Genomic DNA, 12,581 nt, shown 5'->3' with positions numbered 1-12,581 from the left:
TTACATGGTTATTAAGTGTATATCTATAAGTTTTGTTGAGATTTTCTTTTCTATATGTTTAAGTAATTACCTTAATTCTGAAAGTATATAGCTCATAGATAATTAAAAAGACATTTCCGAGGCGTCCAAATTACCGATTTATCAAGATTTTAATGAATTAAACATAATACTATTTTCTAATATCTAGTATTTAGTTCATCACTGATCTGATTTAGAAATATGACATGAGAAAATAATCTTTAACAATAATTACACCTATATTCATTTCTAATGTGATATTAAGTTGACCAAACATTAGACAATGGATACCTAACATGGTTCATTCAATGGTGACAAGCAAACACACAGGTGCATTGTTGTGTATGTAAACCACAATTGGTTACCGAATAGTGGTACCATTATATCCACAGGCTACATGAAGACGTCTCCAGATCCTTGACGTCATTTCCCCATTTCCCTTAATTCTTATTTGTTTATTGTTTATTACATGTACAGACTCTTACAACTGTTTGTGTGAATTTCTTCCCAGCTGAACGTAAAATCATAATCCCGAGTCCCTCCTGCAATTTTAACATCTATATCCACGACCACAGGCGCTTGCATAGAAAACGTGAATTTAAAAAATATATCATATAGCAGTGCTATGTGTATTGTGGAAAGCACATTATGATTTCAAAGTTTTCTATGCAAGCGCATGTGTCCCCGACATGTCAATTACAACACTTGTGGACAGGTACATACCGAACCATATATTGCGGATTGCATAAAACGCCGAGCACTAATTAAGGAAAGGAATCTAGTCATTGTACACCTTTGGCGTGCTTGATGTTTACTGCTACAGTATAATGATGTATACCAAGTGGTTCCCTTGTCACCAACCTAGTTCTCAATTTGGAAATGTGACTTAACCCCAATTCTACCTACATTGTATATAGTGGGGGTCGTCAATGAAGCAGAAGACGTTTGTCCTTCAGGACGCCTGGTCCTTTTCTCCTTGTACTTTGTCATCATTTTATTGATTTGGATTTGGAATTACAGTTTCGTATTAATGTCGATTATTCTCCCTTTATTTGACCAGAGATACGAGCGCAGCAGTACTGTTACTACAGCTATACTGACCATGCCAGTACACAGCAGGAAGGAACCCTGTTCTGTTCGACAACGTGCTGCGGGACAATACAGGATAGAACGTGCTGTTCCTCGTACGTACCAGACGTTATCTATAGCTCATTTACCCCTGACTAAACGGCTGACGGTGTTCATCGGCATCATATCGTCCGCCTGCTTGTCTGTCTGTCTGTCTGGTCCGTCTGTCTTTGTGAATGCTCCCCGCCCCACCCCATTTCCTTATGGCTTTCGGTGAATGGTGGTAGAAAGGAAAACCGTGGGCGCTATGGGCACTATATGATCACCTTACAAGCTAAGGCAATCGGGAATGTCCTTTTAGACTACATCCGGAGAGCAAAAGTTGGCCATTTCAAATAAAAGCCCAGGTCGGGCCGAATACATAGGTGTGAGTATGCTTTATGTTGGGCTAAAGGAAAAACGGACTAGATCTCATCAACGTTCCATATACCATAAGGAAGCTCCTTAATTGTCGTTTTTCACTGGAAAGAATTACGTAATTTATGAAAAGTTCCTTAACTAACATTTCCCCTCAAATCCAATAATGCTTCCCTATCGAACAGTTAAAGTTTGGGAATTCATTAAGTTAGGATTGTTGGTGAAACCAGGACCAAGTTAGGACCTGTTGATAATTTGCAATATAAGTGTTCATACTTAAAGATCCTGTTTTATTTCAGAATTACAGCGACCGTGATCGGTATAGTGGTATGCAGCACGATATTACTGGTATCAATCGTCATTATTGTCACATGTTGTTGTTACAAAGCAACGAAAACTACGATAGAGCGGATCAGCGTCCCGCCCGAGTTTAATACAAGTCTAGATTGTAAGTTGTAATACTGCCATACATACAATATCCATGTGACATTTGTCGACCTTAGTACTATTTCAGTAATTCGGTTAGTGTAGGGATACATGTACATCTAGCGGTATTCTACGTTGGCAATCGGAACACCTCGCCTCCGTCTGCGAACGTTTCGGAAAAAATGACGAGGGGTTCCGATTGCTACGTTGGCAGAGTGTTCCGATTGGCGGTCACTCAGAACTCCAAGGAGTTCCGACTGGAACAACAAACATGACCACTGACTGCTTTTTACGAGCGACATTCACAGATACCCAGATTAATTTCTGACTCCAGGAATGATATTTTCTGTCAGCTCAGTTATACATATAAACTTTGGTAAAGCAATAACATGATCTTAAAATGAATATTTAGCAAGTTAGCTAGTGATAAAGCATAGCCCTACCTACGTATAAGTTAGATTGATTAATGATATATAATTAATGATCTACAGAGAATGAAAAGAAACACGGGTTACTTGTAGGTTTCGGCGTATTTTTAAAGTTGGTTTTTGTTTTAAGTTTTTCTGTAGTTATATAGAAGGAGTTAGTTATTCCTGTGGTAGTCAAGGCTGGACTCCAATACTCTTAAGATATTGCTGTTACATCTTCCGGTTTGTTCCATATAGCCATGGTTCTGTGAGGGAAACAAAAGTTTATTGATATTTAGTGGTTGTTTTTTTAGTCTATACAGCTTCAGGTCTTGTGGTGGTGATGTTCATGTTACTAGCTATAAAAGTTGACACACATATTTTATATTGCCCTCTCATAACCATCGACCATGTCTCGCCTGGCTCTTCTATAGCGCGCAAAGTTTGTAAATTCTGGCGTTGTAGTCTCTATGGGTAAGATAGATTAGCCTGGTACAGTGTATTAGCTTAGTTTTTTTTTTTACGTTTTCCTATGATTCTATATGTTTATACAGATGAGAGCTTCACATCTACTTGGCGTTCTGTAGGTGGGGTCTGGCTTGTCCTTTGTAGAAAGCTTTGAATGTAGTCGGCTAGTCGCGCGCTTCCACTCGGGCCAACAAGCGTGATTAATATAAGTTGATATAAATTGTTTCACAATTGTTTTAAAATAATTAAGTTTACATGTTTAATTTTAACTGTCACCAAATTGTATTCATATCGAATCTTGAAACAGTTCAATGTTTAATGGTAATTTGATATATATATTGAACTTCATAAGAATAATGATTTGGTATTGAAACTTGTTGACAAATAGACGTCATCTTAAGGTAGATTTATTCTCGACCCAAAGCGGCTGTCCAGCTTATCGCAAAACTGAGAGTCAAACGAAGGGAAGTAACTCTGATAATGTGGTAGATTTTCTCAAGACGTTTGTAGATTTCATATGTTGTATTCACTATTCTACTGCCATGTCATAGAACACAATCCATCACTTTATGCTGTTTGACCGTCCATGTCATGTGTAAAATTCTAAACATTATGACGTCACCCAGCTAGAAAATATATGTTTTTAACAGGTGTTTCAAGGACGGAGAGAAGATATCCTTCTCCACCAGCGGGACATCCCCACACCAACGAGTATCTACCCCCAATACAGGACGACGGCGAGAGTATTCCTAGCTACGACCCACCGCCATATACTCTTCATGAAGACAAGGAACACGAGGGATCTGTGCAGTGAAAGAGAGAGAAAAGAAAGAAAAAACAACAACATGATACATGTAATGACATTGGTCATCTCTCTTTCGTCAAGATGCACATGGCTTGTAACTTTCTCATCAAAACTGCAGCAATATACAGAAACTATCACAGCATGTACATTTGTATTTTGATCAACACCCATTCAAAATATAATAAACATTTTCAACACATCCCTACGTGTACAATATGCATTTGAACTTTCCCAGTTAAGCGTCCACAATCAAACATTGACTGTCATTAATCCGACCACTTCAACAAAGAGATTCCATTCTTTTCGCTTTACGAGGTATATGTGTTCATCTTTAGAGTAGATAATATTTTTTTTGCCAAAATAAGATATGAATATAAGAATATTCTTCTGTATTGTTCTGTGATTGTATTTCCATGTATTTAATTAAATTATACTGATTTATCAATACCACGTGTCTTTTTTGTTCTTTATACAATTTCAGGCGAACGATTTATCAAACTAGCATAAGAATACAATTTATTGTACTTATTCCTGATGAAGCTACGGAAACAACCGGTGAATTCATTCGGCTAACTTCGGCCGATCCCGCTATCTTTCATCAATCTAATGAATGTTCGGAATCTGCCGAGATGTGACGAGTGCCGTTGAAATATGTCGGCGGATATACCTTTTTTTATTAATTGCATATAGCATACAATCAAAATGAAATCGCTTGAGAACTATGTGAGCACATACATGATGTAGTTCAAAGCTATTTTTTTTTATTAAAATGGAATATGATACCATACACGTAGAAAATTCCCACATGGACATGTATCAATTCATTGAGGGAGGGGACAAGTATACTCATTAAAGTATACTATACACAAGACCTCCTCTTCCACCTCCAGAATCATTGTTACATGTCCCTGTGCAAATAATCATTCGGTATGAAATCCATTTGTGTAGGATTTAAAACAAAGGAAAAGGAAAAATAGATTTTGTAGGTGTCGCCTGTAGAATAATATATACATTCAGTTTAAACATACAGCAAAAGAATCATCCACAAGTTACATGGACATAAGTCCGCTGCATGACATCCAGGGCAATGAGAAAAATGCCTTGCCTAACGATACAAGAACACAACAACAACAGCTCTGTGATCTTAGCTCCCTGATAAACGCTAACAATCCCAGATTATGATTTTAGAGGAACTGGAATTGGCTGAACGCCGGTGACCAGGTGTCCAGGTGTCCTTCTACACTCTACCTGTTGTACAATGTATGTGTTAGTCCGGTTGTGTGTGAGTGTGTGTATGCGAGTGTGTGGTTTTTGTATTGTATCATTTCTGTACATGTATATATTTGTTGAACCGATGAGCCGTAAGGCTCAAGGAAATAAAGAACTTGAACTTGAGGTAGCTCAAATGGTTAGAGTGTCCGTCCTGAGTTCGGAGGTCCCGGGTTCGATTCCCGGTCTGGTCTTTGCATTTTCCTCTCCTGTTACATTATCAAACCATCGTGAAGCCTCGGTTCTAAAGCAGAGGTTTAACATTACATGTCCAATACGCCAGGGCTTTATTCTCGAACATTTAGATAAAATTAGAAGCTCAAAACTTTAGAGGAAGGTACAATAATGTAATATTATAAATTGTATAATTTTAGGTGATTTGTTTGGGGAAAAAAACAGCCTTTTCTTTTTTATTTATTGTTCAGTCCATTTTAAAACATGATATTTTATATATTGATTTATTAGTCCAACTGTCTGCCGAACCACTTGGTTCAATATTACGTAATTTCAGATATGTAGGGTATGACGTTTACGTTGATGGTTTACATGGCCCTGGTTATTATAATTATAGGCATTTAATATTATTTGAACTGACGAAGACACTAATGAGATAAATTCAATAAAATTTATAATATAATGACTTATTTTATATGTTTAAAGTCAGTTAAAATTCCCGCTAGGGGAAAATGTTTATCTTCCAATAAAATGCTCGTTTAGATCACGCCATGGTTAATCAGCTTACGACTAGTCTAAAACCGTAAATAGCTTTTGTTGACCAGGTGTAAAACTAGACGTGACGTAGCAGTGTCCAGGTATAAGTAATAGCCTGGTGCATGCACGGACACAAGTGAAAATACAGGTAGAGCCTTTTAAATCTAACTTGGCCTAATTGACGCACAAGTGGTCATGTAAGAACTGTTTGGACATTGTCCAAACAAACAAGATGGCGTACCAGACGTCCTGGGTTTTACTGGCCGTTATGTTAGAACTTATTGTTGGTAAGTATGTTTTACTTATATACCATAACCTTTTATTAATCTATAAAGCTCTGTTACTGGATGTACATGTAGTTTCTGTCTGAGCTCTCTAACGTAACAATGTTATATACAGATATATACTAAACATCGACACTTCTTTTGTTTACAAACATACATGTACATGTACATCGTCACTGAATTTTAAATCGAAATAAAGTTCAACATATTCAAGGATGCGTACTGGCTTGGTACATGTATATGTGGCACGTCATGTGACCTGTCCAGGAATATATCCAAATATGATTAGTATTTCCACGAGACATATATATAGATATGCTTAAGTATTGACGTCTCTTTTATTCTGGACAACTTTCAAAATACACATTATAATATTATATTGAACACCGGGGATGTCATTTTTATCGATTTTTAATCTAGCCCCCCAAAACCGTCTGAAAATGTGCTATACACACTAGGGGAGGTCCAAATACATGTAGACTGTAACTGATTCTCAAGTCCCTGTGATGTATATGGTATATTGTAATATTAATGTTTTTGGTATATTGTCATATAAATGTATTTGGTATATTGTAATATCAATGCATTTGGTATATTGTGATACTAATGTACATTTTTAATTGTATTTGGTCAATTGTAATACTAATGTATTTGGTACATTGTAATATTAATGTATTTGGTCAATTGTAATACTAATATATTTGGTACATTGTAATATTAATGTACTTGGTACATTGTAATATTAATGTATTTGGTATATTGTAATACTAATATATTTGGTACATTGTAATATTAATGTACTTGGTACATTGTAATATTAATGTATTTGGTATATTGTAATATTAATGTACTTGGTATAATTAGGTAATTATGTATTTGGTATAATTAGGTAATTATGTATTTGGTAAAATCATGTTATTATGTATTTGATATTATCAGGTAATTATGTATTTGGTATATCAGGTAATTATGTATTTGATATTATCAAGTTATTATGTATTTGGTATAATGAAGCAATTCAAACAGGTTGGCAGTATAAATTATCTATAATTAAGCATCATTATCACAGTTTGGTAACTTAAATCTGTTTACAATAATAAGCATTCTCTAAGGCAAACATTGTTTGATTTCATTTATAAGGTATTTGTTGGTGTTGTATATGAATTTATTCGTAGTTTGTACCTAGGTATACACAATGCTCAAACACACGAAAATAGTGTGAAACAAGCGAGAATGGACATGTGTGTATATATGAGTTTTACCATTGCCTCCGTAACCATTGGAACTGTTGAAATGTAACACTACAAAGGGGTTGTATAATTACGCACAGGCGTCTGCTTCTGGTGAGTATTTATAGAAAAAGATATTAGCCCCTACACTTATAGTAAGAGTAGGGGCTAATATTTGTTTTCTATAAACTCTAAACAGAAGCAGGCGCCTGTGCATCATGTAATTGTTTGTATCACCCCGATTATTGATGGTTTTTGTGTCTGTAAATAAACCAATATATGTTTCCAAATAAATTACTGGCTGTATGACAGATCTCAAGGAATTCTCTTTACTAGGTTTTTTTATGAACGTTTTTTGAACAATTTTGACGATTTATTTAGTATATGTGTTACGGAACAAAATTGCTTTCGCGTCATAGTGCCAACGTACATTGATGATTTTGCCTGGTGAGTTTATTGATAGTAGTTATTACATGAAATAATTCTATGGTATCATTAGATTAAGTTATTTAAAGGATATGATTGATTAGAATTTGTGATGATATCGAAAATCGGTTACTGATCTTGGTAAATGAAAGCCTTAATTTCAGTGAAATGAATCTTTTTAATATAAATTAATAAAATAAGTGTGTTGCTATGGCCACAAGAACACTATGTTGTCGTCTATTTTATTTACAGTAACCAAGGTGGACGTTTGTTACTATGAAAACTATAACAATATTTCTTTCTTTGTTTACAGAAACAAAGACTGACGTGTGTTACTATGACAACAATAACAATTTCTCTTTGTTTTGTTTACAGTAACCAAGGCTGACGTGTGTAACTAAGACAACAATAACAATTTCTCTTTGTTTTGTTTACAGTAACCAAGGTGGACGTTTGTTACTATGACAACTATAACAATAGTTCCTTCTTTGTTTACAGTAACAAAGACTGACGTGTGTAACTATGACAACAATAACAATTTATCTTTGTTTTGTTTACAGTAACCAAGGCTGACGTGTGTAAATAAGACAACAATAACAATTTCTCTTTGTTTTGTTTACAGTAACCAAGGCTGACGTGTGTAACTAAGACAACAATAACAATTTATCTTTGTTTTGTTTACAGTAACCAAGGCTGACGTGTGTAAATAAGACAACAATAACAATTTCTCTTTGTTTTGTTTACAGTAACCAAGGCTGACGTGTGTAACTAAGACAACAATAACAATTTCTCTTTGTTTTGTTTACAGTAACCAAGGCTGACGTGTGTAACTAAGACAACAATAACAATTTCTCTTTGTTTTGTTTACAGTAACCAAGGTGGACGTTTGTTACTATGACAACTATAACAATAGTTCCTTCTTTGTTTACAGTAACAAAGACTGACGTGTGTAACTATGACAACAATAACAATTTATCTTTGTTTTGTTTACAGTAACCAAGGCTGACGTGTGTAAATAAGACAACAATAACAATTTCTCTTTGTTTTGTTTACAGTAACCAAGGCTGACGTGTGTAACTAAGACAACAATAACAATTTCTCTTTGTTTTGTTTACAGTAACCAAGGCTGACGTGTGTAACTAAGACAACAATAACATTTTATCTTTGTTTTGTTTACAGTAACCAATGCTGACGTGTGTTACTATGACAACAATAACAATTTCTCTTTGTTTTGGTTACAGTAACCAAGGCGGACGTGTGTTACTATGGTTACTATTACAGTTACTCTGCCTCCCATTATTACTGTGACTCGGGATGCTGTGGATATTATTACAGCCGAATCTGTTGCGATTAGTGAGTAAATCATACGAAAAAAACGCGTTTTGAAATTTTAGCAAAAAAGATCCAAAATTATTGAAAGAAGTTTGAACTCTATTTCAATTTCATCCACAATTATGGTTGATGCTATTTATACCTGCACGTGTTAGTATTCCTTTGTTGCTTTTGGGGATATTAACATGTTTTCGGGTGACCACCCATTTGACAAATACATAAACGTAAAAATAATAAAATTGAAGCCCTACTGTCCACAAATCATCACACATAAAAAATGCATGATCAGGGGATATGAAAAATATTCAATTTTATTGCAACTGAAAAAAGTTATGGACCTGTATGCTTGAATCATACAAAAGGCAAATACCTGTTGGAGTTATCGCCCTTAGAACATTTTTTTAACTGACATCATAGTAGTATAGTATGTTAAAAATTTCAATAATATGATAGAAATATATCATTCTTTAATAATTTCTTCTTTTTATTTCAGTACGAATACAGGACAAATCGTGGGATATGTGTTCGGAGCGATGCTAGTTATTGGTTTTATCGGAGTTGTAGTATTTTTGTGTCTTATCAAAAAGAACCGGAGTCATGGGGCTATAATACGGCCTAGTAATACAAACACAGTCACTGTCGGTAAGTATCGGACAAGTCCAACGTCATGTAATATCTGATAACAAAAAAAAAAAGAAGAAAAAAAAAAAAAAATCCTCCCGACCCCCGGGTTACACCACTCTACTACCCTCCACATTGTAAATAATTTGCGTATACACTTTCCTTTCTTTATGATTATGTATGAAAGTGTTTATCATCAGACTGACTACTTAAAACGTCCATCGCAGCTATGGTTACCATCCCAAAAGATTTTGTTAAAGACTTTCCCAGCTGAACTCTAATACAATTGTACTAGATTAATTCCTCCTATTTTGAAACTATTATCAAATCATGATTTTTTCGAAGTACATGTATGGTAAATCTATATGCCCTGTATATGTTTCCAGCAACGGTTAATCAGATTCAGCCTCCACCCTATGGACAGCCACAGCCCTATGGACAACCACAGCCCTATGGACAGCCACATCCTTATGGACACCCACAAAGTCAACCAGCCTACCCTCCACAAAGTGCTCTTCCGCCCCCACCAGCCTACACCGCGCCATCCCACCCACCGCCTGCTTACTAGAAGACAGTGCCAGAAACACACGGGACATCCTCGGAAAGAGACGCCGGGATCACAAACTAAATAAAGTATTCGCAGAATTCCTCTCCCTCCGCCGTACGGACATTCCGGCCCGGAGTGCCTCCAGCTTGCCTACTACATTGTACTATATTCGCTAGCGTAGATTTCTGATTACGTTTCTCTCCACGACGTTCGTGTAGTGTAACGTAATCAGAGGCCTTGGCTAGCGAAGATGGCCTACTACAACCAGCTTTCAACTCGCCGTCCCTCTATCCTTCTACCGGATCACAAAATGGATGAGGGAACGGAAAGAACACCTTATGAATTTCAACTAATTATTTTACAATACCCATGCACTTTATGAAAGCAAGGAGATGCATTACTTAATTCTACGTTAAGTATTCTTATTTGTTTCATGGATATTTATGTTGCTATCCAAAAATAAATTTCGCTTAAAGTATTTACTAAAAGAATAATATGCAGAAAATGTACCAAAAGCCCGAAGGATTTGTTTCTATTTTCCTGATCCAATATGAATATGTGGCTATTTTTTATTGTAGTTGTGTGAGACAGGATATCATCAAGAATCTCCATTCGGGCCGTTTGGTACAAACTTTTTTTTTCATTTTATAATGAAATTTGTTATACTTTTGTTAACTTTGTACAAATGACAAACAGTGTTATCATATTTTCCTTGTCAATAAATATTTTTATTTTATTTCTTTGTTCTGTTTATTTCGTATTGAAAACAAAGGGGTGCAAATCTCGATCAAATGAAGATAACTCAATTTTCTAATTGTGAAAGTAAAACGCAGCACAGAACTAGTGGAAAGTCGTCATACGTTCCTTCAGTCATTGACAGACACGGGCTCTATTTTTACAGGTTAAGAATAATTTAAAGAAAAAAAAAGATAGCTCAGCCTTTTCAATAATTTTTACAACATACAGATTATAAATAAGATTCCGTTTTGGCTGCCGCTGTATCACATGGCTCGACTCTGTGGTCTCCATCTTTTCCCAGTTTGCATCAATGACATTCATTCCGTACTTACAGCTCTTACCTGGAATTGGACTCCTGCTGATGGTATATATATATATATATTACTGACACTCTAACAATGCTAGTAGCCAAAAGTTAGTTCTAAGCAGAGGCGACATAGAAAATATACTTTGCATATATTTGCCGCCTTCTTGTGGTGGAGATATGTAATTACTTTTTCAGATGCATGTATTTTTGACGGTCCTGAACTAATTTGGTTATATACGTGTTCCAAATGGTGTTGTATCATTACAAATGTGTTAACACATTTCGTTATTTTTCATTATGCTGTTAACATACCTATTTCATCGGTAATATTATTTTAGCAATTTTCGCCTTTGAAGCATTCTGATAAATTTTTATTGCGTTTTTTGTATTATCTGTACACTGGCTTTCCTCGCAAGAATTGTTGTAGTTCCAATTCATCATGAAGATGATGAAAGTCTTATACATTGGATTTGCTAAAACGAGCACGTTAAAAGTAGCTTGATGAGGATAATTCACAGTAGTGTCTTAACATAATGCGCTTCCACTTCGATACATAGAAGGATTTGGTTTGGTTTGTTTTTGTTTAACGTCCTGTAACAGCCAGGGTAATTTAAGGACGTGCCAGGTTTAGGAGGTGGAGGAAAGCCGGAGTACCCGGAGAAAAATCACCGGCCTACGGTCAGTACCTGGCAACTACCCCACGTAGGTTTTGAACTCGCAACCCAGAGGTGGAGGGCTAGTGTTAAAGTGTCGGGACACCTTAACCACTCGGCCACCGCGGCCCCACACATAGAAGGAGAATGGACAGCTATTAATAAGCCATATGAAGGATGCTTCAAAAATAAATCATCCTTGCAATGTTTAACTTTGAAATAGATCACGGGAAGTGGTGAGACTAATTAATCAGGTTGTTAATTCCAATTTGTTTTTCGTTGGCAGTGGCTTTCCTATCAAATGACATTTTTTATACATTAAAAAAAAACATGTTTGACTGATCTCGGGTTGCCGATATTTGCACAGACTGAACAGTTAGGGATTTTTATAGTAGATCGATGTATCTTATGGATATTGTATACTTCTAGAAAGTCGTCATTTAAGTACAAATAGCCGCAAACATGAACAGGCACCCATTGTAATGGGCACTGTTACGTATGTCCCCTAAACGACCCCCTCAATCGTAGATAAAGTAGCCTTGGTAGTGCCATACTTCACCTTTATGCTTAATTTCATCAAAATCAGACAATATCTAAATTTCGAACAATTAGAGGTCTCGGTTCAGCTGACCGGTCGGATGAACGATCAAAAACCGAAAATACTCATGCTCTCCGCTGGTCATAAACGAACACTCATGTAAAGTTTCGTTGAATCCCGCCCAACAGTTTTCGAGAAGCATTTCAGAAACCTTGCCGCAGGAAGAAAGTGAGGATGTAAGAATAATAAGAATCGGAGCAAAAACAGTATGTTTTGTTTGGGGACATAATTAGCAGAATCCGCGAAAAACGCTGAAA

The 12,581-nt window shown here is 35.9% G+C and overlaps 1 protein-coding gene and 1 long non-coding RNA gene across 2 annotated transcripts; both read left to right on the top strand.

The window, feature by feature from the left end:
• The first annotated feature begins 1,079 nt into the window (after positions 1 to 1,079).
• LOC117339738 lies at positions 1,080 to 4,056 on the top strand. The gene is made up of 3 exons (XR_004535305.1): positions 1,080 to 1,202; positions 1,803 to 1,951; positions 3,455 to 4,056. It is a non-coding gene; the product is annotated as an uncharacterized LOC117339738 (long non-coding RNA).
• Positions 4,057 to 5,689: 1,633 nt separating this feature from the next.
• Positions 5,690 to 10,764, top strand: LOC117339964 (TM2 domain-containing protein DDB_G0277895-like). Its single transcript, XM_033901686.1, has 4 exons — positions 5,690 to 5,876; positions 8,770 to 8,881; positions 9,354 to 9,502; positions 9,868 to 10,764. The coding sequence occupies exons 1-4, from the start codon at positions 5,822 to 5,824 to the stop codon at positions 10,047 to 10,049; spliced, it is 498 nt and encodes a 165-aa protein (XP_033757577.1). The 5' UTR covers positions 5,690 to 5,821; the 3' UTR covers positions 10,050 to 10,764.
• Positions 10,765 to 12,581: the final 1,817 nt, after the last annotated feature.

This window comes from Pecten maximus, chromosome 12 (genome assembly GCF_902652985.1).
Source record: "Pecten maximus chromosome 12, xPecMax1.1, whole genome shotgun sequence".
Lineage (NCBI taxonomy): Eukaryota > Metazoa > Mollusca > Bivalvia > Pectinida > Pectinidae > Pecten > Pecten maximus.
The sequence above is the reverse complement of the archived record's forward strand: the minus strand, read 5'-3'. Positions and strand labels throughout refer to the sequence as shown.